The sequence below is a fragment of the Mustela erminea genome, chromosome 2 (genome assembly GCF_009829155.1).
Source record: "Mustela erminea isolate mMusErm1 chromosome 2, mMusErm1.Pri, whole genome shotgun sequence".
In the NCBI taxonomy this organism is placed as follows: domain Eukaryota; kingdom Metazoa; phylum Chordata; class Mammalia; order Carnivora; family Mustelidae; genus Mustela; species Mustela erminea.
The window spans coordinates 74,993,414-75,014,656 of record NC_045615.1 but is presented as its reverse complement, the minus strand read 5'-3'; the positions used below and the strand labels follow the sequence as shown (position 1 = coordinate 75,014,656).

Sequence of the window (21,243 nt, the reverse complement as noted above, 5' to 3'; positions counted from 1 at the left end):
TATTCCCAGATCAATTAGCATATTTGTAGAGTTCTCTCTGTCTCTAAGTTTAGAAACGGCTCTTAGATCTAGGAAGAAGGAGAAAGTCCAAAAAGTCACCTTAGTTCTTGGCTAGTGAAACCAAAATGAATAGGGATGGATAAATAAAGCATGTATAGTTTTTAATGAGGCCATTAAGTTAAGCTTTAGGAATATTAAATGCGTTCTAAAAAGTATGTAAAACTCCAATTATGTTACTGCATCCATATCAATATTTACCTTTCCAGAAAAAAGTAATTCCTAGAATATTATACATATTAATCAAATTTTCTTCTCTAAGACAACAGAGTATTTTTCTTCTTTATACATTTATACTTCATCCAAATTTTCTGAATTATCATATATCTTTATTTAGCAAAAAGATACAAACTAATGAGTCAAATTATTTTTAATGACTTAATAAAGTCAACAGGAGATCCTAGTTCTGTGCTTTAAGAGTAGACATGCATTTTCAGATCAAATGAAGAGGAATTTATTATAAATATTCCTGATTTTTTAAAGTAAAAGAATTGAAATAAGACATACTTTGCTATAAGTGATATAATTCTGTATGACTGGTATATTTCATTAAATTATTCCACACACTTCTTTTTTTTTTTTTTTTTGGTTCCTTTCAAAAGAAAATTCCACCCTACCCATGAGGGTAAGTTTTTAATGTGAAGTTCCATTAAAACAAAAGAATTGCTAAACTATCTACCTGCTTGCTCCTCAGTGGTTAAATCATTCTTATTTCTAGTCCTTTTGTTATTCTAGTCTATATGCTGTTCTTCTTGTTGGCTATGGTAGATTTACTCTGATAAGTAAAATTTACAGTATTTTAGTAAAATACTAAGCCAAGGTTAGTAAGCTTAGAATGTGTCCTCATTGCAGAATTCCCTGGGGTTTCGTCCTTTATCTCCTTAATTCCATTGTCAAGATAATGCTGTTAATAATAATTATGATGATGGCACCATAACAACATTGTTGAGCATTTATTATGTGCCAAACTGTACAAAGTACCTTACCTGCATTATTTTATTTAATCCCCACAAATTTTTGTGATTACGATTTTAATTACTGCCATTTTTATTGGTGAGGATAATTGAAGGGTAGAGAGGGAACAAACAGCTTGTTAAGTGGCAGAAACAGAAATCATGACTTGGTCTGACTGCAGAGCCCTATCTCTGTCTGCCAGACTGAGTTCTGGGGGAAAAAAAAATCATCAATTCAATCCTTTGCTTTAAAGTTTTCATTGCCTCTCCAGTGCCTTTGAGAGACACCAAGAGCTAGCTTAGCCACTTGCCTGGTCTCATTCCTCTCCTCACTCCTCTGGAACTCCACCTTTGAGCTGTACGGGACCACCTCACATCTGAATGCCTCAGATTCCTTGTCTTCCCTCTTCCACTCCTGCTATTCCTGCTATCCCTCGCTCCTTTTTTTGCCCAACTTATTATCTTCGGGGACTCAGTTCAGATGCCCCCTCCACCAGGGATATCTCTCCCACTTTCCAAGTATGGGTCCAATATCTCTTCTTAGATTTTCCCATGGCAACCTGGTCTTCTCACCAAATGTTAATCCACTGGACTGTACTTGAAGCTCCTACCAGACCAAGTGTTGGCAAACTTTTTCTGTAAAGGGCCAGGTAGTATATGTTTGAGGTTTTTTGAGCCTCATGGCCAATGTCACGACTACTCAGCTGTGCTGGTGTAGTGCAGAAGCTACCACAGAGAGTATGATAATGAAGAGCATGGCTGTGTTGCAATAAAACTTTATTTATGGACACTGAAATTTGAATCCTATAGAATTTTTATGCGTCACGAAACATTATTCTTCTTTTGATTTTCCCACCATCCAAAAATATAAAAACCATTCTCAGCTTGTAGGATCTACAAAAACAGGCAGGTGAGTCAGATTTTGCAGTTTGCCAATCCCTGTACTCTTCCATGAACTCTCTACAGCCACAGAAGTGTCTCCTCCAACTATATGTCCACAGTGCCTAGTACATCACCCAGCTTATAGTGAGTCTTTAATAAACACCTGTTAATAGTAAAACTCACATACCTAGTAGTGAGTGAGAGTGTCAGGATTCCAACCTGAGTCAACTTCACCTGGCGTGTGATATCACACTGCTCAATCTGTGGCTAAAACCATAAGTGATATACTACAGTCAGAGCAAAATATTCAAAATACTTAAAAGAGTAATTTATTACTTTATTAATATTTTTATATTTAAAAATTTAAATATTTTCTATACTTAAATATTTTTAATTTAAATATTAAAGCGTGGTGTTGTAACTTTATATTTAACTTTAAAAAATTTCTCCTAGAATTGGTTTTGGTAAGTTACGCTGTCACCAGAGATTTCAGTTTTAGTTAGTTTGTTGTTGTCTTTTGGGGGTAGGTAACATTGCCTATTTTATTTTAAAAATAAAATCTCACACAGAGTGGCAACATTACCTAATTGCTAAGAGCACAGTCTTTGTAACCACACTGTTTTTTTTTTTTTTGACATCACATTGCTTATTTGAAATTCCCAAGAAAAATAAAAACATATATCTAAACAAGAATTTGAACATGAATGTTCATGGCAACATTGTTCATAACAGCTCAAAAGGGGAAGCAACCTAACTGCCCATCAAATGATGAATGGATAATGAAATGTGCTATATCCCTACAATGAGTATTGTTTGGCAATAAGAAGTACTGATACATACTGCATCATGGGTGAACCTTGAAAATATTATGTTAAGTGAAAGGATAATCACAAAGGATTACATATTGTAGGATTCCATTTAAATGAAGTATCCAGAATAGGAAACCTGTACAGATAAAGAGTAGACCTAGGTCTACTAGGTTGCCTAGGGCTGTAGGATGGGAGAGTAGGGGAGAAAGGGGAGTGATTCCTAATGGGCAGGATCTATCCCGGGAGGGATGAAAATATTCTAAAATTGATTGTGGTGATGGCTATATAGCTCTGCAAACATACTAAAAATCAGTGGATCATATACTTTAAATGGATGAATTTATTAATCATGTCTCAATAAAGCTGTGATTTCAAAAAAAGAGAGAGAAAAAAGTAATTCCAGAAACACCTTGTGTAGGGCCTTGTACACCTTGGTGTAGAGGCTTGTTGAACACTTGAACTGTATTATTACTGTTACTGTTTTTTTCTCAACTTAGTCTACCATATACCCTTTTCCCCACTACCATTTAACTTGGCCTTATTTACTGTGCTTTCAGATATTTAACATAGTCCAAGTCTTGGTTATTTCAATTTTTTAAAAAGATTTTATTCATTTATTTGACAGACAGAGATCACAGGTAGGCAGAGAGGCAGGCAGAGAGAAAGGAAGGGAAGCAGGCTCCCCGCTGAGCAGAGATTCCCAACGTGGGGCTTGATCCCAGGACCCTGGGATCATGACCTGAGCCGAAGGCAGAAGCTTTAACCCACTGAGCCACCCAGGTGCCCCGGGTATTTCAATTATTTAAAATATAAACCCTCTTGGGGCACCTGGGCGGCTCAGTGGGTTAAAGCCTCTGCTTTCAGTTCAGATCACGATCTCATGGTCCTGGGATCAAGCCCCGCATTGGGCTCTCTGCTCAGTGAGAGGCCTGCTTCCCTCTCTCTCTCTGCCTGCCTCTCTGCCTACTTGTGATCTCTGTCTGTCAAATAAATAAATAAAATCTCATATCAGGGAGACCATATGATAGTTGTCTTTCTCTGCTTGACTTATTTCGCTAAGCATGATACGCTCTAGTTCCATCCATGTTGTTGCAAATGGCAAGATTTCATTTCGTTTGTTGGCTGCATAGTATTCCATTGTGTATATATACCACATCTTCTTGGTCCATTCATCTGTTGATGGACATCTAGGTTCTCTCCATAGTTTGGCTATTGTGGACATTGCTGCTATAAACATTCGGGTGCACGTGCCCCTTTGGATCACTATGTTTGTATCTTTAGGGTAAATACCCAATAGTGCAATTGCTGGGTCATAGGGCAGTTCTATTTTCAACATTTTGAGGAACCTCCATGCTGTTTTCCAGAGTGGCTGCACCAGCTTGCATTCCCACCAACAGTGTAGGAGGGTTCCCCTTTCTCCGCATCCTCGCCAGCATCTGTCATTTCCTGACTTGTTGATTTTAGCCATTCTGACTGGTGTGAGGTGATATCTCATTGTGGTTTTGATTTGTATTTCCCTGATGCCGAGTGATATGGAGCACTTTTTCATGTGTCTGTTGGCCATCTGGATGTCTTTTTTGCAGAAATGTCTGTTCATGTCCTCTGCCCATTTCTTGATTGGATTATTTGTTCTTTGGGGCTTAAGTGGGTAGGAGAAGAATCAATGAAACAAGATGGGATTGGGAGGGAGACAAACCATAAGTGACTCTTAATCTCACAAAACAAACTGAGGGTTGCTGGGGGGAGGGGGTTTGGGAGAAGGGGGTGGGATTATGGACATTGGGGAGGGTATGTGCTTTGGTGAGTGCTGTGAAGTGTGTAAACCTGGTGATTAACAGACCTGTACCCCTGGTGATAAAAATATATGTTTATAAAAAATAAAAAATGAAAAATGAAAAAAAATAAAATCTTTTAAAAAAAATAAACCCTCTTCAAAATGTAGCTTTTGAACCAAACATAAGTTACATAAATAATCAGAGAGAAAGGTGCCAGGTGACTCAGTTCGTTGGGTGTCCAACTCCTGGTTTTGGCTCAGGTCTTGATCTCAGGGTTGATGGAACTAGCCCAGCATTGGGATCCACACTCAGTGGGAGTCTATGAGATTCTTTCTCTCCCCCTTCCTCTGTCACCCCCACCACTCTGCTCTCTCTCTCTCAAATATATAAATTATTTTAAAAATTGAAAAATAAATGCTTAGAGCATCATAGTTCTTTTCTTCCAAAACATACATATCAGAAAGAACCCTGAGTATTGTCTGGAAATTCATTTTCTTTCTATATAGTCTTGTGCAGTTGTTCTCTTCTTTCATTTCCTTTCAAAGTTAGAACAGAGCGGGGCCTGGCTGGCTCAGTTAGTGGAGTATGTGACTCTTAATCTCAGGGCTGTGAGTTCAAGCTCCACATTGGCCACAGAGATTACTTAAAACATAAAATAAATATAAAGTCGGAACAGAAAGACCATAAAGAGCACAGAACCCCAGCACATGGACATTCCCTGTGACTTCACCTTTCAATTAGTATATGGTTACCAAGGTGACCACATAGTGTTAATTATACATGGAACATCAGAGGCTGGCATAAGGTGGCAGTGGGATAGGTCGGACCAAGGAAGGTCGGGAATCCAGGCTAACCTACCTGTCTGCTAAGACTCAGCAACCCTACCGCAAGAATAAGGTCAGAAATTAGTCACTAAAGGGTTTGTTACTTAAGGTCACAAGAAGGGAAGCAGGACTGAAACTAGAAGTCTATTTTATAAGACAATGAAATTTGTGATTACTAACTCTAATTACTGGTGGAGCTGTATGGTCTATTAATATTGTATTTATTTGAAAGCTTAAATATAAGGCAGATATAGGAGAGAAAGGCAAAATAATTTACTAGAGTTAATCAGAGTCATATTAAGAGGAAGAAAAATGAGGTAAAAATGCTTTGAAATTAAAATCAGAAGGCATGACTTCCAACTAAAAGACTAGTAAGTTATTTTCATTATTTTGAAATTCGTCTTTTTAATCTATAAAGTTGAATTCCATCCTCACTGAATATTGAGTTATCTATAGTTCTAATCCCTTCCAACTTTAAATATTTAGGAATTCAACACTGTCTTAGAACTGAGATTACAAATATTTGTCCTGGTGCCCCTGAACAAGAGGTAAGAAAGAATTTACAAACTCAGACTCTGTGGTTTTATAGAGACAACAAGCTAACTAGCTAATTGCATAGTGTTCCTATCTCCAAGTGACTACTCTCTCCTACATTGTGACATAACTGTGCTATAACAACTTTTTTTTTTTTGCTCTTACAAGCTGTGCTGCTTTAACACAGACCAGAGCTTCTTAAACTCCATCAAACATTTTCATTATACTGAGAAAGAAGAAACAAATTTAAAACAATTTTTTCACTGTGGATTCTCAAATCTGACCAGTGTTGAAGCTGGATGTAGGCCAGGCACCACACCTTAAAACTGTAAAAAAGGAGAAGGGGGAAAGGTGACCATTAGGTCTTCACCATGCTGGAATAACTTAAAATACCTGCAAAACTACTGTAGCATTTCAGCCATAGTATCATCCCCATGCAATTTTTGCCCAGGGATTTTGTCAGTAAAGGGATTTGTCAAGTATTTTTTTAATCTTCTTGTGTCCCAGAAGAAAGTGTATATATATATATATATATATGTATGTATGTATATGTATATATATACATATATATGTATGTATTTTAAAATATTTTATTTGACACACACAGAGAGAGGGAGCGAGCACAAACAGGGGGAGAAGCAGGCTGACGGAGAGGGGAAAGCAGACTCTGCGCTGAGTAAGGAGACTGACTGATGTGAAACTTGATCCCAGCACCCTAGGATCATGACCTGAGCCGATGGCAGACACTTAACTGACTGAGCCACCCAGGAGTTCCAGAAGAAAGTGTATTTTGGAAACAAAACACTGACCTGGTTTTGCTTTTGTAAGTTGGAGCAAAGTGGTAGCTATGCCAAACCTAGAGTTGGTTGAAGGTCTATCTATCCAGGAGTGGGGCATTGTGAGAAACCAGCCAGATGGTCCTAGTTTTTAAGGCTAGATAGAGAAAAGTAGTAAAGTTCCAGCTGTCACACATGCTGCCTTTCTCAGTGGTTCCTCACAATACAGTGAGCTAAACACTGAGTCTCTATACACGTGTTGACCCCTGTTTGGGATGGGTTCAGTCATCCTCCTTCACAATCAATCTGTAGGCATTCCTATAAGGAATACACAGACGTCTAGCAATTTCAGATTCAGTGAAGACATTCCTTCCCATACTTTTCAGTTGGGACATCTTTTCCTTCCTATTTTACACGTTGCTAGGCTGCCTTGGGCGTTCCTTCCTCTGTAGAGCATTGTACACATACGTCATCAAATTGTTCGTGTACACGTGCCAGATTCGCCTTTAAGTTCCAGATTCGCCTTTAAATGCTAATCCCCTCGGGGTCTTGAATCATGTACCTTCCCGTATCCGCAAGCAACACCTGGAATATCACAGTTATGTAATATGTAATGGATGAATAGCTGAAGCCGCAACCTGTTGAATGAAAGAATGAATGAACCCTCATTAAGCACTCCCGCCTTCCTGCGGGGATCCACTGTGAAAACTGCTCTGATTTAACAACAGCGTTAAAAATTTTTGACCTGTTGTAGGAAAACAAACAGAACGGACGGGAAGAAGCGAATGGGGCGGGGGGAAGGGAAGGATGGGCGGCCAATACGCTCGCCGCGCTCCGGGCCCGGCCCCGCCCCCGGTCCGGCCCCGCCCCGCCCCGCCCCACCCGGTCGGGTCTGTGCGCGTGCGCCGGCGGGAGCGCGGCAGCTGGTCTGAGCCCCGGCGCTGGGGGCGCGCAGCCGGGAGAGTGTTTGACGTGGCAGTTCCCAGCCCGGCTGCAACTCTGTGAGCGAGACCAGACTGTGGGGACACCGGGCCTGGGCAAAGGCGCGGTGGGACGAGCGGCCGCAGCGGGAGCTGGGTCAGCGGGGGCACCCGGCGCTAGGAGCTGAGCGCAGGCTCTCGGAAGTCCAGCGGCGTGCGGGAGCCGACCAGGTAATGCCTCACCCTGCCGGGCTCTGGCGGGACAGCCCCTCCCCAGCCACAGCTAGAGTGGGGTGCAGTGCCCGGCCTAGGATGGGCGTTGGCGAGAGGCTGGATGCTCACCTGTGGCAGGTCGGCGGAGGAGACCTCATACTTTGCTCCTTTAGCCTTTTCGTGCAGTTTAATAATGGGGGTGGGGTGGGTGGGCGTGGGCATTCTTTTACCCGCCCCCGCCCCCATCTTTTTGTCTTGGGATGCTGGAACTGCGTGGTTAGGGTCCTCAGCAGCCACAATATTCCAGCGGCACGGCCAGCGGTTTTCTTGTCTCTGTATCAACTTAATTTCCTCTTCGGAGGTAGGCAATATTGGAAATAGAGTAGAAATGGCAACTGTATCTTCAAGCTTCGGGACATCCTATCTGATAGCGAAACCAATTTGTCCGGATCCGAACTTGGTCCAGGGTGAGAAGCACACCTTGGCTCTCCTTGTCCAGTGACAGTGGCCTGGGGCTTGTTCTGTGATGGAAGCTCCCCAGATTTTGATCCTAGGCCTGCTCTTGCCAAGTGGCTTTGTGCCATGTCGCCGCTTGAAGCTGAGTCAGGTTTCTGTAACTTGGTGCTGTGTGAGGAAGTTTGACGTGGCAAACTGGGTTGCATGAGGAAGCAAATTCCTGTCAGGACCAGTTAAGAGGGACCCGACTGCTTGCTTCCTGCTGCTTGGAGTGAACATCCCTGCCTTTCCTCTCCGTCACTCAGCAACAGGCTGCTACGTAGGTGTGTGCTCCTGCTGACTTCCTAAATGTGTCTGCCTGGTTGGATGAGCTTGACCAAAGCTCGGGCTGCCACGTCTCTCTCTGCTGAAGTGGGAGGAGGGTAAAATTGTTGTCAGGAACAAAGTGGACCGGCAGGCTTTTGCCTATCCTCTCTTTAGTTCTCTCCTTCCAAGAAGAAGATAACCTTATAACATTTCCTTTTAATTTTGGAAACTTCAGCGTTTAATAGGAAAATGAAACCAAATGAAGAATGAGATTTCCTGAATATAGATCTGTTTCAAGTCTTAGCAGGTATCCCCCAACTTTTACCTTAAAAGGTAGCATCCTAAAACAACAAAAGGAAGATATTCCTATGCCGGATGAAGAAACTGGAGAGAAACTGTAGGATCAGTGTTTTATGTCTGCAAAGCCTTTAGAAGCTTCATTTTCTAAGAGGGAACTGAGGCCCAAAGAGGTTCTTCACCTTATTCCATGTCAGACAGCTAGGTGTTGGTAGATTTGTAGTGAAAAACTACTTCCTTTACCAGGATTCAGAGCTTTTTTTTTTTTTTTTTCATTATAAAAATTCTTTGAGCATAGTTTTATGAAATGTGTCTTATTTTGTGAAACCTGGAGAAATGGTAAATTTAAAACAAATCAATGTCTTGCTTCTGAGTAGAATCAAGATGGGTATGTTGTACGGTGAGGTGTGTGCGTATGGCTGAACATATATGAAATTGCTTTTTTCCCCTTCTTTCCTTAAATATATGTGTATATGTTCTTAGAGGTGTGATATTTAAATTAGAAAGAGAGTCTGTCATCTTTGAATGAGAAACCACTGATAATTCTCAAATGTTTGCAGGCTGCAACCTGGCTTAGACATTTTGTGACTCATAAAATAAGTCCATTACCAACTTCTTTATCTTCTGCTGTATTTGTTGGACTTTTGATTTTCTCTTTATCCTAGCTGCCTGACTAAAATTACTAATTAGGATAGCACTGAAATGACCCAAGTCCTGAAACATCTGATCGCAGACTACTGGCAGCTTTGCTGGTCAGTCAATTGAATGACTTGTGATTATTGCTATTGGCATGCTTGTTCTGAAACGGGGCCATGGAAACCAAAGGCACAAAAATAGTGGATACATTATGAGAGACTATCTTGGAAATAGTTCATTCTTTCAGTGGAAAAGTGATTGGCAGTTGTTATTTAGATTTTGTGCCTGAGAACTTGCCTATAGAATTGAGTTACTGAGTTCCATAGAGCTATGATTAGAGCCTTTTTAGAAGATAATATGGTGTGTTGTATGATATGAAGATGTCTCTCACACCTGATATTTTTCTCAAACCATTATAAATATTTATTAGCAGTGTTCATATTTTGAATAGCGTTAAGTAACTCAAACTCTCTTGTTGACATTTTTTTTTCCTTCTGTTGCAGAGTTCTTTTGTAAAGCTATCCCTTGGAATGATATTTTCATAATGAGTCAACAAGGATATGTGGCTACACCCCCCTATTCTCAGGCCCAGCCTGGAATAGGCCTTTCTCCACCCCATTACGGACACTATGGGGACCCATCTCATGCAGGTTCTCCACCAGGTAAAGTGCATTATTTTGACTTGCATGTGATTATTGATTCTCAGGCTCAGAGACATATTCTGAAAGAGCAGCTTTAGAAGTGTTGAATGGTCATTATGTGATGCTGTGGTTTGAGTGTATAGGCTTATTGGAGAAGTCTCTTATGGAAGAAGCCTACATCATCAGTTTGGCTATTGCTTGGAATATGACTAGTTTGGTTTTTAAATATAGATTAAAAAAAAGAAGCTTCCTGGGTGCCTGGGTGGCTCAGTGGGTTAAGCCGCTGCCTTCGGCTCAGGTCATGATCTCAGGGTCCTGGGATCGAGTCCCGCATCGGGCTCTCTGCTCGACAGGGAGCCTGCTTCTCTCTCTCTCTCTGCCTGCCTCTCCATCTACTTGTGATTTCTCTCTGTCAAATAAAAAAAAAAAAAAGAAGCTTCCTGAGTGTTTTGTTTTTACCATTAGACTTGTTCTTGCTACTAGTCAGTGGTGCAAGGTTATTTGAAAATGTAGTAAGAAACCAAAGAAACCAAATTAAATGTATATAAATATATATACTATACATTGTATGTATATACATATACATGTGTGTGTATTTTATATGTTTTGGCAATAAGATTAAAAAATCAGGTTTGAAATTGGAAAAATACGATTCGATTCATGTACCAAAGATTCCTCCATGATGATAACAAGAAAAACATGGCCTTACCTTGAACTCATTATTAAACGATATTGTAGGACTACCACTCCATTGCTGTTGGCGCCATAAGACCACATTTATCAAGGGGCTGCTCGGAGGGACCGCATTTCAAGGTTGGAGGGAAGCAAATAAGAGCTTGTTTCAGGTCTAATGGTCCCAAATTTACTAAAAATATTTGTGTAAGATAGTTCTTGGGAATTCTGAGAGAATGCTGAGGAATTCAACTCAAATCATTGGTGGAAATTGGCTGTATATGAATTAGTATTTTGGGGGGCTTATGAGGACTGACTCAGATATGTAGGATCTGGGCTCTGCCGGATAGCATGTATGGAGTGCGGAGCCACTGAGGGGCAAGGAAAGCCCTGTGGTGAGGCTGGTTGTAGCAACCACACACACAGTTTATTGCAGAAGATGCTCTGAGACTGGGACTAATTTCCTTTAGCCCTAAGACTAAATCAGCCTTGTGCTTTAGTAGGTTGCTAATTTAAAAAACCTTCAGATGAAGCATCCTCCTTTTGTCCAAAACCAGTCTTCCCCATAATACTTAAAGATCTGGATCCTGTAAGAACAATGTTTTTCCAGTTTCTATCTGGTGGCACATTCCTCCTCTGCATTTGTATATGGTGAAAATTATAAATTGTTCTTTTTGAGTGCTTCCCTTGTATCAAAAACTGTACATGCATTATCTTCTTTAATCTTCACACAATGTTGTGCAATAGATTATTAGCTCTATTTTGCAGCTAAGAAAACTGACTAGTGTACTGTGACTTATTCATGGTCCCAGGGTTCATACCAAAGTCCCTCAGGAAAATAAACAACAAACTCTAATACACACCTAAGTAGAATATTCAGTATTCTTTGCTCTTCCTTCCTCTCTTCACAGCTGTCTTCTTAAGCAAGTACTCACTTCCTTCAGTGATCCTTGCCTCTCAGTCCCTTCATGGCTCAGTATAGTCTCTGCTCCATAGCTTGGTCCCCTTCCACCCTTCCCACACCAAGGTCACCAGTGGCCTTATTACCAGATGCAGTAGACGTCATCCTGTTCTCTTTTGAATTTGACACTGTTTACGGCTCTTGTTTGTACAAAATGCTCTTCTCCTTTGGTTCCACACTATCTTGTGTTATTTTTCTTGAGGGCTTTTTTTCTAAGGAGCTCCCTACCCATTCTCAGTGACCCTAGGCATTGCTCTTTCTTCTTCATTGTTCTATCATCACCCCTCTTTTCCTCTCTATAGATTTTTTCCCCTAGGCTGTAACATTCCGTATGACATCTAGTCTCTCAGATCTATTTCTCTAGCCCATATGTCTCTCCTAAGCTCCAGACCTGTATTTTCAATTGTCCACCTGTTTACATGGGCACATTAAACTCATCATGTCCAAAATAATTCAGAATTTTTTTCATGAAACCTATTTTTTTGGCATTCCATATCTCACCCAATGTTATCATCATTCACTCAGTTATTCAAATTAGAAACTTACACTATTAAAAACAATCTCTTCCTTTTACCTTCTTCAATGCAGTTGTCCTCCCAAATTCTTTCGGGGTGATTGTAAACCTCTTTCCTACCTGCTTCCTCCCCTCTATCCTCTTGTCACTCTTCTTGTTCAAGCCGTTCATCTTTCACTTGGATTACTAAAGTGATTTCTTACCCATTCTCTCTCTCTCCAGTACTGCCATTCTCCAAACATCCAGTTCTGTGCTGGAGGGATTTTTGTGGCATGCAAATCTAATTTTTTACTTCTTTTGCTTAAAATCCTTTATGGCTTCCCACAGCCACCGATTATATTTTAAGCTCATTAGACCTTCACTGATTCACTCATTTTCTTTTTTCAGCTTGTCTGCCATGTTAACATGCCTGTTCCAACAGTGGCACTAAGCCATTAGTCACTGGGAGGCTGGTTTGTGCTCTGATTTGCGCCCCGCACTACTAGAAGACCTATCCATGCCTTCACATTGTCATCCTGGTAGGGTTTATGTCCACACTTCTTCAGATTTAGTTCAAGTGTTGTGCCTGCAGGCCTTTCTGACCACTGTTCTCTCTCAAGCCTATCTATAAATACTTTCTTCTTTTTGTGTTCTCCTAACACCTGTGAAGGCCTCTCTACTATTTACTACACTGTATTTTAGTGGGTGGGCCTAAAGCAGAGAAATTACTCCATAAATGAGTGTGTCAGTGACAAGCTGCTTCATTCATCAGCAACACTCTGGTATTTACTGATATTAAAACAACAACAAGGAAACTGTCTGTTGTACTAAATCCTTCACACTTTAATTTAAACCTCTTTCTCCTTATTTAATTCTTAGATGGATACCAGGCTATTAGACTCTGTAAATATACCTTTCTATAAAATATGGTGTTTTGTTTAATTATTTAAGGCTGTCACTACATTACCCTAGCCTTTATTTTTCTGTGCTGAGTGACCCTAGGTTTCCTAATCTTCTCTGCCTTCTTTTCTAGTCTTTTGATGATCCTTTTGTTGTTTTTGTGATGGGCACAGGCAGTCTGGCTGTGATTCCTTGAAGTATCTATTCTTACATAGATCTGGGCAGTGCTAACTCTTGTTTTGCGTTTCTCACATACCATACCTCCGTTGTGCCTATCATGTGGTGCTAGTGCTATGTAGTAACAAATTTTATAGATTTATTGAGTGAGCAAAGTACTTGTGCCAATTAACAATGAATGATATAAATCTAATCTCAGCCCTTCTGTATTGTCACTGTCAAGTTAATTGACAGTGATAATACGGGGGTAGTACCAAGATAAAGGAGGTAGAGGGTGCCATGGTAGCACATGGCAGGGCACATAACGAAGACTTATGGATCAAGGGAATCTTACTGGAAGAAATGACCTGGAAGATGAGTAAAAGTTGGCCACATAGAGAGGCAGCTTGCTGGGGTGGGGGATGGGGTGGCACTTTGGAGCCACCTGCAAGAGGTTCACCTGGCTAACACAGAGTGCCAGCACTGAGAGGTATGCCTGGAATGGAAAGTGGAATCATCTTAAGACTTTATTTAGGCTTTAAGGGCAGTAGGGTACCACTGAAGCATTTTAAACTGGGAAGGGTCATGATCCCATGTATATTTTAGAAAGAGTTACACTCCACATTAGAAAGTATAGAGAAGGCATCAGACCTGGACACACTGGTTTCTGGAACAGGGTTTCTCATCCTCAGCACTGGTGACATTTGGGGCCAGTTAATTCTTTTTGTGGGAGGCTGTGCTGTGTGGTATAGGGTGTTTAATAGCATTCTTCGCCCCTACACAGTGGAGTACAAACCATAATATACCTACCTGGCCCATGGCCGCCATTCCCAGGCTGTGGCAACCAGAAACCTTAGACATTGCCAAATGTCCCTTCAGGGGCAAGATAAGCCCTGATTGAGGACCACTGGTATGGAAGCTAAGAGGCAAGAACTGTTGATGTTCTTGAACTAGTGTAGGGCTGTGGAAGAGGTGAGGCTCATAATAAATAGCAGCTTATATAGGTACACCACCAGGCACAGTGCCTTAGGAACAGTGGTCATTATGATTGTGTCCATATGATAGGGAACTTGTCTTTATTTTATTTTATTTATGGAGTCATGATAAGTGCATTTATTATCTCCATCACCTATTTCACCCATCCTCCCACCCACCTCCCCTCTGGTAATCATCGGTTTGTTTTCTATAGTTAAGAGTGTGTTTCTTGGTTTGCCTCTCTCTCCCCACCTCCCTTTGCTCATTTGTTTTCTTTCTTAAATTCGATATGAAAAGATCATATGGCATTTGGCTTTCCCTGACTGAGTTGTTTTGCTAGACTTAATGCCTTCTTAAACTATACCTAAAAAATAGAAGAGGAAGGAAAACTTCCAAATTCATTCTGTGAGGCCAGCATTACCCTGATACCAAAGCCAAAAAAGATAGCACGAAAAGAACTGTAGGCCAATATTTCTCATGAATATAGATGCAAAAATCCTTAGCAACATATTAGGAAACTGAATTCAACAATACATTAAAAAATCATACATCCACAATCAAGTAGGATTTATTCTTGGGACAAAAATGTGGTGCAGTGTTTGCAGAATAATCAGTATAATACATCTCATCAACAGAGGAAAGGATAAAAACCGTATGATCATTTCAATAGATGCAGAGAAAGCATTTGACAAAGTATAACATCCACTCATGATAAAAAAAAAAAAACTCTCTGCAAAGGAGGTCTAGAGAGAATATACCTCAACCTAATGAAGGCCTTATATGAAAAACCCACAGCTAATATCATACTCAATGGTGAAGAACAGAGCTTTTCCCCTAAGGTGAGGAATAAGACAAAGATGTCCATTCTCACTGCTTTTACTCAATGTAATACGGGAAGTCCTAGCCACAATAATTAGACAAGTTAAAGCAGTAAAAGGCATCTTTATTTATTTTAGATAAACTTCTTTTTTCCACAAATGATTTTTAATTCTAGTTTTAGTTTGTCAGATCCAGGGCCAAATCCAAGATAATGCTTTTCTGTGATGTTGTTTTCAGCAGGGTGTTTTTGTAGATCACAGAAACCACTGTAGCAGAAAGCGATTTGTTAGAGGGTATCAAGTAGCCAAGAGAGTGCTAGAGAAAGCTAGAACCAAGCTTGGGACTCCATGGTCCATGGAAATGCAGACCCCACACAGGACTATTCCTTCAGTAGCCAGTGCCTTTCTACCCCAGAACTACCATCTCTGCCCACTATGAATTTAGAGAACGTGGCAACCCTAATTTGTAAGAGAATTTATGCAGTGGAGATTCCATCTTTCCAGCTCAGAACCACAGAAAGGTAAGTCAGAAGGGAAATGGAATTTGTATTGAGTAAGCTGGTCTATAATATCTGCCACGGTGTTGAAGACCAGTTTGTGATTTTAGAGATTTTTTTTTTTTGGCATAAATATAGTTAGTTCTTTCTCATGCTATGATTTTCCTTTCCTATTAAAATCTTATACTATAAAGAACCCAATTTCTGTTTATCTCTGATCACTTTTGAAAATACGTGTAATGAGGAGAAGACTATGACTTTGCAGATAACAGTGATATCGATTTCTCTTTGCCCTGAGGATAGAGTCCAAATGGCACACAGGACTTTGCAGCCTGACCCGACCAACCACGATAACTTCTGTTCCAGCCCCTTTTCCCCATAACCTCTCTGCCCTGCACCTTCTACCAGTCTCTCATCATGTTATGCCCTCTTCTTATATCTTGGTACAAGTTTTCCCTTCTGCCTGAAATCCTCTATCCTGTTTCTACACTAAGAATCCTGCTTGTCTGGCAAGATTCAACTCAAGCAGTCCTTCCTCTTTGAACTTTTTCTTGATTCCTCAAGGGAGAGAGAGCTTGTCCATCTGCATATTGCAGTACTGATCACAAGGCACTGTCATTGTTTGTTTACATGGTTGTGACTTCTGTAAGAGCTCTCAGTGTCTCAAAGGCACATTGAATGTACCTTGAACAAGAATGAGTTTGAAATGTTGCCATAGAGTTGATTTTCAAAAATAAAAGGTAAAGAACATTTTAGTGAAATTGGTGTGTAACAGTTCTGCTTGAGTATATTTTGTTTTTGAAAATAGGGACATTTATAAACTTGCATCCCATGGATACACATGGGAATACCCAGACAAGAGTAATTCTGGAAACTGTTTTTTGATTTGAGGGTTGTTGATGAAATTGGCATTTACTTATCTAAGAAATTAAAACATCTTTGGTTTCTTATAGTATGTGTAATTATTATTTTAGCACTCGTATTGTGGATTTTCTATTCTTGTCCAAAATAATGTTTCAAAAATGAAAATACAAGTTTGCATATAATTATTGTGTATATGTCCTGTTAGAATATAAATCCTTGAAAAAAGGAGGGCAGGAGATATGGTCGAGAGGAAGCCAAGATTTGTTGATTGATTGCTTTATATATCAGACATTTCGGTATGCTCTCATATCTATTACCTTAATTCTCAGAACTGTTCTCAGAGATAGGGAACATTACTTCTATGACACAGTGTTAAAAGTCAAGTTTTCAGAAGATACAAGTATCCTTGTCAGAGTCATAGTTGTTAAATGGTGGAGAAAGAATTCAAACCCAAGTCTGTGTGACTACAAGTCTCATGTTTTTCTAACGTGCTGGCTTTGGAGTTTAGAACATCATATAAAAATGTAGTGTTGTAAGAAAAATATTTGTTTTTTTTTCTTATTATATGAGAAATTACTAAATAAGACTGTGACTGTAAAGTTAATATAAATTTTTTCTTAAGTTTGAGGCATCCCATTTTAAGAAAAAAAAAACACCTTTGTGATTAGTTTTAGTATTATTCATGAATACAGCCATTTCCCTGGTTGTATTACATTCTATATTACCCAAGCATCTGAAAGCATGCTCTCGGTTGTATGAGGATGATGATAATATAAGAAACTTTTGTTTGGCAACTGCAAGGTCATCCAGTCAATCTCTTGTTACCTGAGAGAATAAACTCTCTAGAGGAAGACATAAGAAGAAAACAGATGTTGGGTGTGAAATATCACTATGAGGTCAAGTGGAGGAGTGCACACAAGGCACTAGGAGGTCATTGATGATGGTGCCAGAGAGGAGGGTGGGGTCAAAAGTAAGTTGAATGAGCTGGAACAAAATAAGCAGATTGGAAGTGGAGAGAGAGCAAATAGAAGACTTTTTTTTTCTTTTAAAAGACTAGAAGTGGTGTTACAAGTGATCTAGTCCAAGCCTTTCCTTATGCAACAAGGTGAAGGAAACTGAGGTATTTGAATATAAACTTCTAGCCTAACGCCATACCTCTCTCTGCTAGTAAATGGCCAGGTGGGGCCTTGAACTCCTTTGACCCATGTTCAGTGATTTTTCTTCTATATCGCAGTTTCTCCAGAAGAGAAAGATGTCTGCAAACAGTTCTAAAGAGAGACCTTGAAATATCTTTTGAGAAGGAACTCTTGTAAAGGAAAACAGTTATTGCCAGGAGCATCTCCTAATCACATAATTCCACATTTTTTAAAAAAGATTTTATTTATTTGACAGACAGAGATCACAAGTAGGCAAAGAGCCAGGCAGAGAGAGAGAGGGGAAGCAGGCTCCCCGCTGAGCAGAGAGCCCGATGTGGGACTCCATCCCAGGACCCTGAGATCATGGCCTGAGCCAAAAGCAGAGGCTTAACCCACTGAGCCACCCAGGCACCCCATGATTCCACATTTTATATGAGTGAATATGATGAGTGTAGGAGTCCCTCAATTGTTTATCACTCAATTATTTGGAATCCTGGAAGAATTATTAACTCTGAAACTTGCTTTGCATTTGTTGGAAAAACAGATGCTACTTTCCACTTGTTTCCTCATGCTGTAATCAAAGACATTTTCAGAGGGTTTCTTTTTTCCTCTCCATAGTTACAGTTAGGATCTTGATGATGGTTCCTACTGTTTTTTCCCAGTTATTTTCTGATATCCAGAATGGCATTTTCCACTGTGTATTCTAGCTTTCTTTGTGTGATAGTATGTTCTATCAGGTGCTTTTACCAAACGCAAGGTCGTTTCTTTTGTTTTTATTCTGTTTGATATTGAAATGGTTCTTTCCTTTTCTGTTCTTCTATCAATATGATGGTCAAATAACTGTGCTGGAGCCTGGCATTGATAGGTCTGTGGTGGTTAATGCAAATTTTTTTTTTTTTTTAAAGATTTTATTTATTTTAGAGAGAGACAGTGAGAGAGAGCATGAGCGAGGAGAAGGTCAGAGGGAGAAGCAGACTCCCCATGGAGCTGGGAGCCTGATGTGGGACTTGATCCTGGGACTCCAGGATCATGACCTGAGCTGAATGCAGTTGTCCAACCAACTGAGCCACCCAGGCGCCCCGGTTAATGCAAATTTAAAGGAGAATTTGTCTTAACCCTTTTTTTTACCCTCCCACTCCTGCTAGTTTTCATTTTCAACGTAATGGCATCGCATCCTCTCTCTTTGCACATTCATACTTTTCTAAATTCATGCCCTTCTGTTGCAGGTATGATGAAGCCAGCAGGGCCTTTGGGGGTTGCTGCCCCTGGGGGCATGTTGCCTCAGGGTCCTTCACCTCCTGGACCCCAACAGTTTGGCCAGAATGGAGCTCATGCCCAAGGGCATCCTCCCCAAAGGTGAGCTAGGTAGATTCTAAACCGCATTTGTATATTCTACTAAAATTGTCTCACAAGTGCCTTCTAAACTAGCATGTTTATTGATTTGACCTCTTGATACTGCCCACACCCTTGTAAAAGGACTTGCTAGGTTGTCCTAGGAAACAAACATTTAGAAAAGTTAGGAGGGAAAAAAACAAGACCAGTACATATTTAAAAATATATAAAAAACTACTTGTGTCAATACCATACATTTTAATTTTAGATTATATCCATCTCATTTTAGAGTTCCGTTATGAATCTCTGATTTCTTCAGATGTCTATGCTCTGTATGCCCTAGTACATTTTAAATCATCTATCATGTTGAATCCTTCGCAGGACTGAGCTCAGTGCCAGTAGGTGCTCAATAAGTATTTTAAAAATTAAATCAGGTTGTGGCTAATGGTAAAAACTGGATTTGATGTGAAAGGTACATAGATGCCACTGAGGGATTTTTGAAAGGTTGGTCGATAGTAAAAACAACACAGGAAATAAATCCTCTGTTTGTGTTTATAATAAATTAAGAAAGGGAGAAGTTGGAGGCAGGCCTGCAGAAGCCAATGTATGAGCTGTATGAGATGTGTAGAGCTCTGTGTCCCGCTGGGGACTATCCCCTGGGAAGGGAGTCAACATCACACCTGCCCTGCTGGAAGTCCCATTATTGTTTTTCCGGTGAGCTACTGCCATTGAGAATCCCAGTGCCAAAGCTGTTTATAGTGTTTACTTTGGAATTTCTCCAAGGAATACCTGGAGGCTTCATTTCCTAGGTTCCTTTTCCAGGCTGTTAGGCTGTAGGGTTGGTGAAGGGAGGATTTACCCCTCAGTGTGAAATCTGGACCTGCTGTTGCTGAAGCCATTCAGCTATCCTTTCAAGGGACCTGTGAGTAGTCCCTGTTAGTGGGAAAACTCTCTGGACTTTTAAATGTCATCGAGTTAATGCTCCTATAGGACATTTGTGAAGTTGACACTTCCTGGCTCTTGTTTGTCAGGGTAACATTTACCATTGACATGGTTGCTGTGAGAGACAGAGTGAAGGAAACAGAGGATGAGTGAGTCTAAGTAATCTGGTTTGCATGTGGTTGTGGTTCAAACAAGGGGCACAAAGTCAAAGAAAGGGCCTGACAGGGGACCTGACCTGATGACCCCTCCCTAGTGTCATTAGCCTGGCGGTGGGGTACAAGGATTAGAGTAGAAAGACTGAAAACCAAGATGCCTCTTCTGGCTCAAAAATTAACTATGTGGTGCTGGTGGAAGTCCTGGGCTTCTAGGCCTCCTCATTTTGCTCACTTGTAAAATGAGGAAATAGAACTTTCTGTCCAGAGCACCGGGGAGAAAATCTGGAAAAGTTCATTGTTGTGAACTGCCAAGCATTTTAGATTTTTTTTTTTTTAAGAAGAAATGCTAAAATTAAACAGCTGGTTTGAAGTTAAGGAAGCTTTTGGTCACTGGTGTTAGCCTAGATTGTATTGATTTTTGCTTCTTTCCATTTCTTTCCCTTCACTTAGTTTCCTTAGAAATAAGTAAACCATGGACTTTATCATCAGATAGACTCTGGCTGTGTGGTTGTGAGTGAGCTCAGCACAAAGTCTGAAGATTGTAGACCGTAGAGTCATGTTTACTACTCTTGGCTCAGGCAGCTGTTACTTCACTTCTCTGTTCCTTAGTTCTCTCATCACAATTTTAACCATAGTAATGTAGTTGTGAGGATTTTGTTGGCTACTGCATGCCGAGAATTTTGCATACTGCATAATGCCCATGATAGAAAGAATGCCCATGAAATACGTGTTAGCAGATGTCGGTACCATTTTGAGGGCGTGTAGAGAGTCTATTGTCTGTAGCTTGTCTTCCCTACTGGTTCAGTCTAGCTACTCACAACAGCTCAACCTAGAAATCTGCTTTCATTCTAATTCCTGGGGAAACCCTGACAGATTCTGCCCCATCTCCCCTACTATTGACTTTCCTGTGAATTAAAGGTTGGAAATGGATTTAAAAATTAAAACATCAAGGAGAAATCTAGTATTCATGCTAAGCGTCCATGGTTACCCCACTACTTTGCTGTCATGGGACATATTTCTGTGTATATAGTTCAGTGCCAGGGCAAAGGGCACAGTGATTGTGCAGGTGAATCACACAGTCTGATGACGGGTTCTCAGAGAGCATAGGTGGCTCATGAAATTTCTTTGATGATTATAGCACTTCATTGGTGCTGTTTATACTTAGAGAACCCATCAAAAAATATCTTAACTTTTACAATATATCTAAACTGTTGAATGAAAACAAGATATAATTCAGAGTCATTATGTTGATTGAAATTGTAA

General features: G+C 40.3%; 2 protein-coding genes across 5 annotated transcripts in view; one reads left to right on the top strand and one right to left on the bottom strand.

The window, feature by feature from the left end:
- The first annotated feature begins 5,269 nt into the window (after nt 1-5,269).
- SEC24D (SEC24 homolog D, COPII coat complex component) overlaps nt 5,270-21,243 on the top strand; it is a 107,464-nt gene continuing 91,490 nt past the window's right edge. For 3 of the 4 annotated variants that reach the window (XM_032333285.1, XM_032333284.1, XM_032333282.1), the window contains exons 1-3: nt 7,647-7,761; nt 9,942-10,100; nt 18,778-18,907. In XM_032333285.1, the coding sequence (XP_032189176.1) occupies nt 9,983-10,100; nt 18,778-18,907 (248 nt within the window). In that variant the 5' untranslated portion in view covers nt 7,647-7,761; nt 9,942-9,982. Of the gene's footprint in view, nt 5,374-7,646; nt 7,762-9,941; nt 10,101-18,777; nt 18,908-21,243 lie in introns of those variants that run through there. The other variant, XM_032333283.1, reaches the window with a different exon arrangement.
- On the bottom strand, nt 5,785-8,327 carry LOC116582266 (translation initiation factor IF-2-like). The gene is made up of 4 exons (XM_032329698.1): nt 8,201-8,327; nt 7,873-8,096; nt 6,644-7,813; nt 5,785-6,160 (listed from the first exon to the last, which is right to left on the bottom strand). Exons 1-3 carry the CDS (start codon nt 8,325-8,327, stop codon nt 7,136-7,138), a joined length of 1,029 nt encoding a protein of 342 aa, XP_032185589.1. The 3' UTR covers nt 5,785-6,160; nt 6,644-7,135.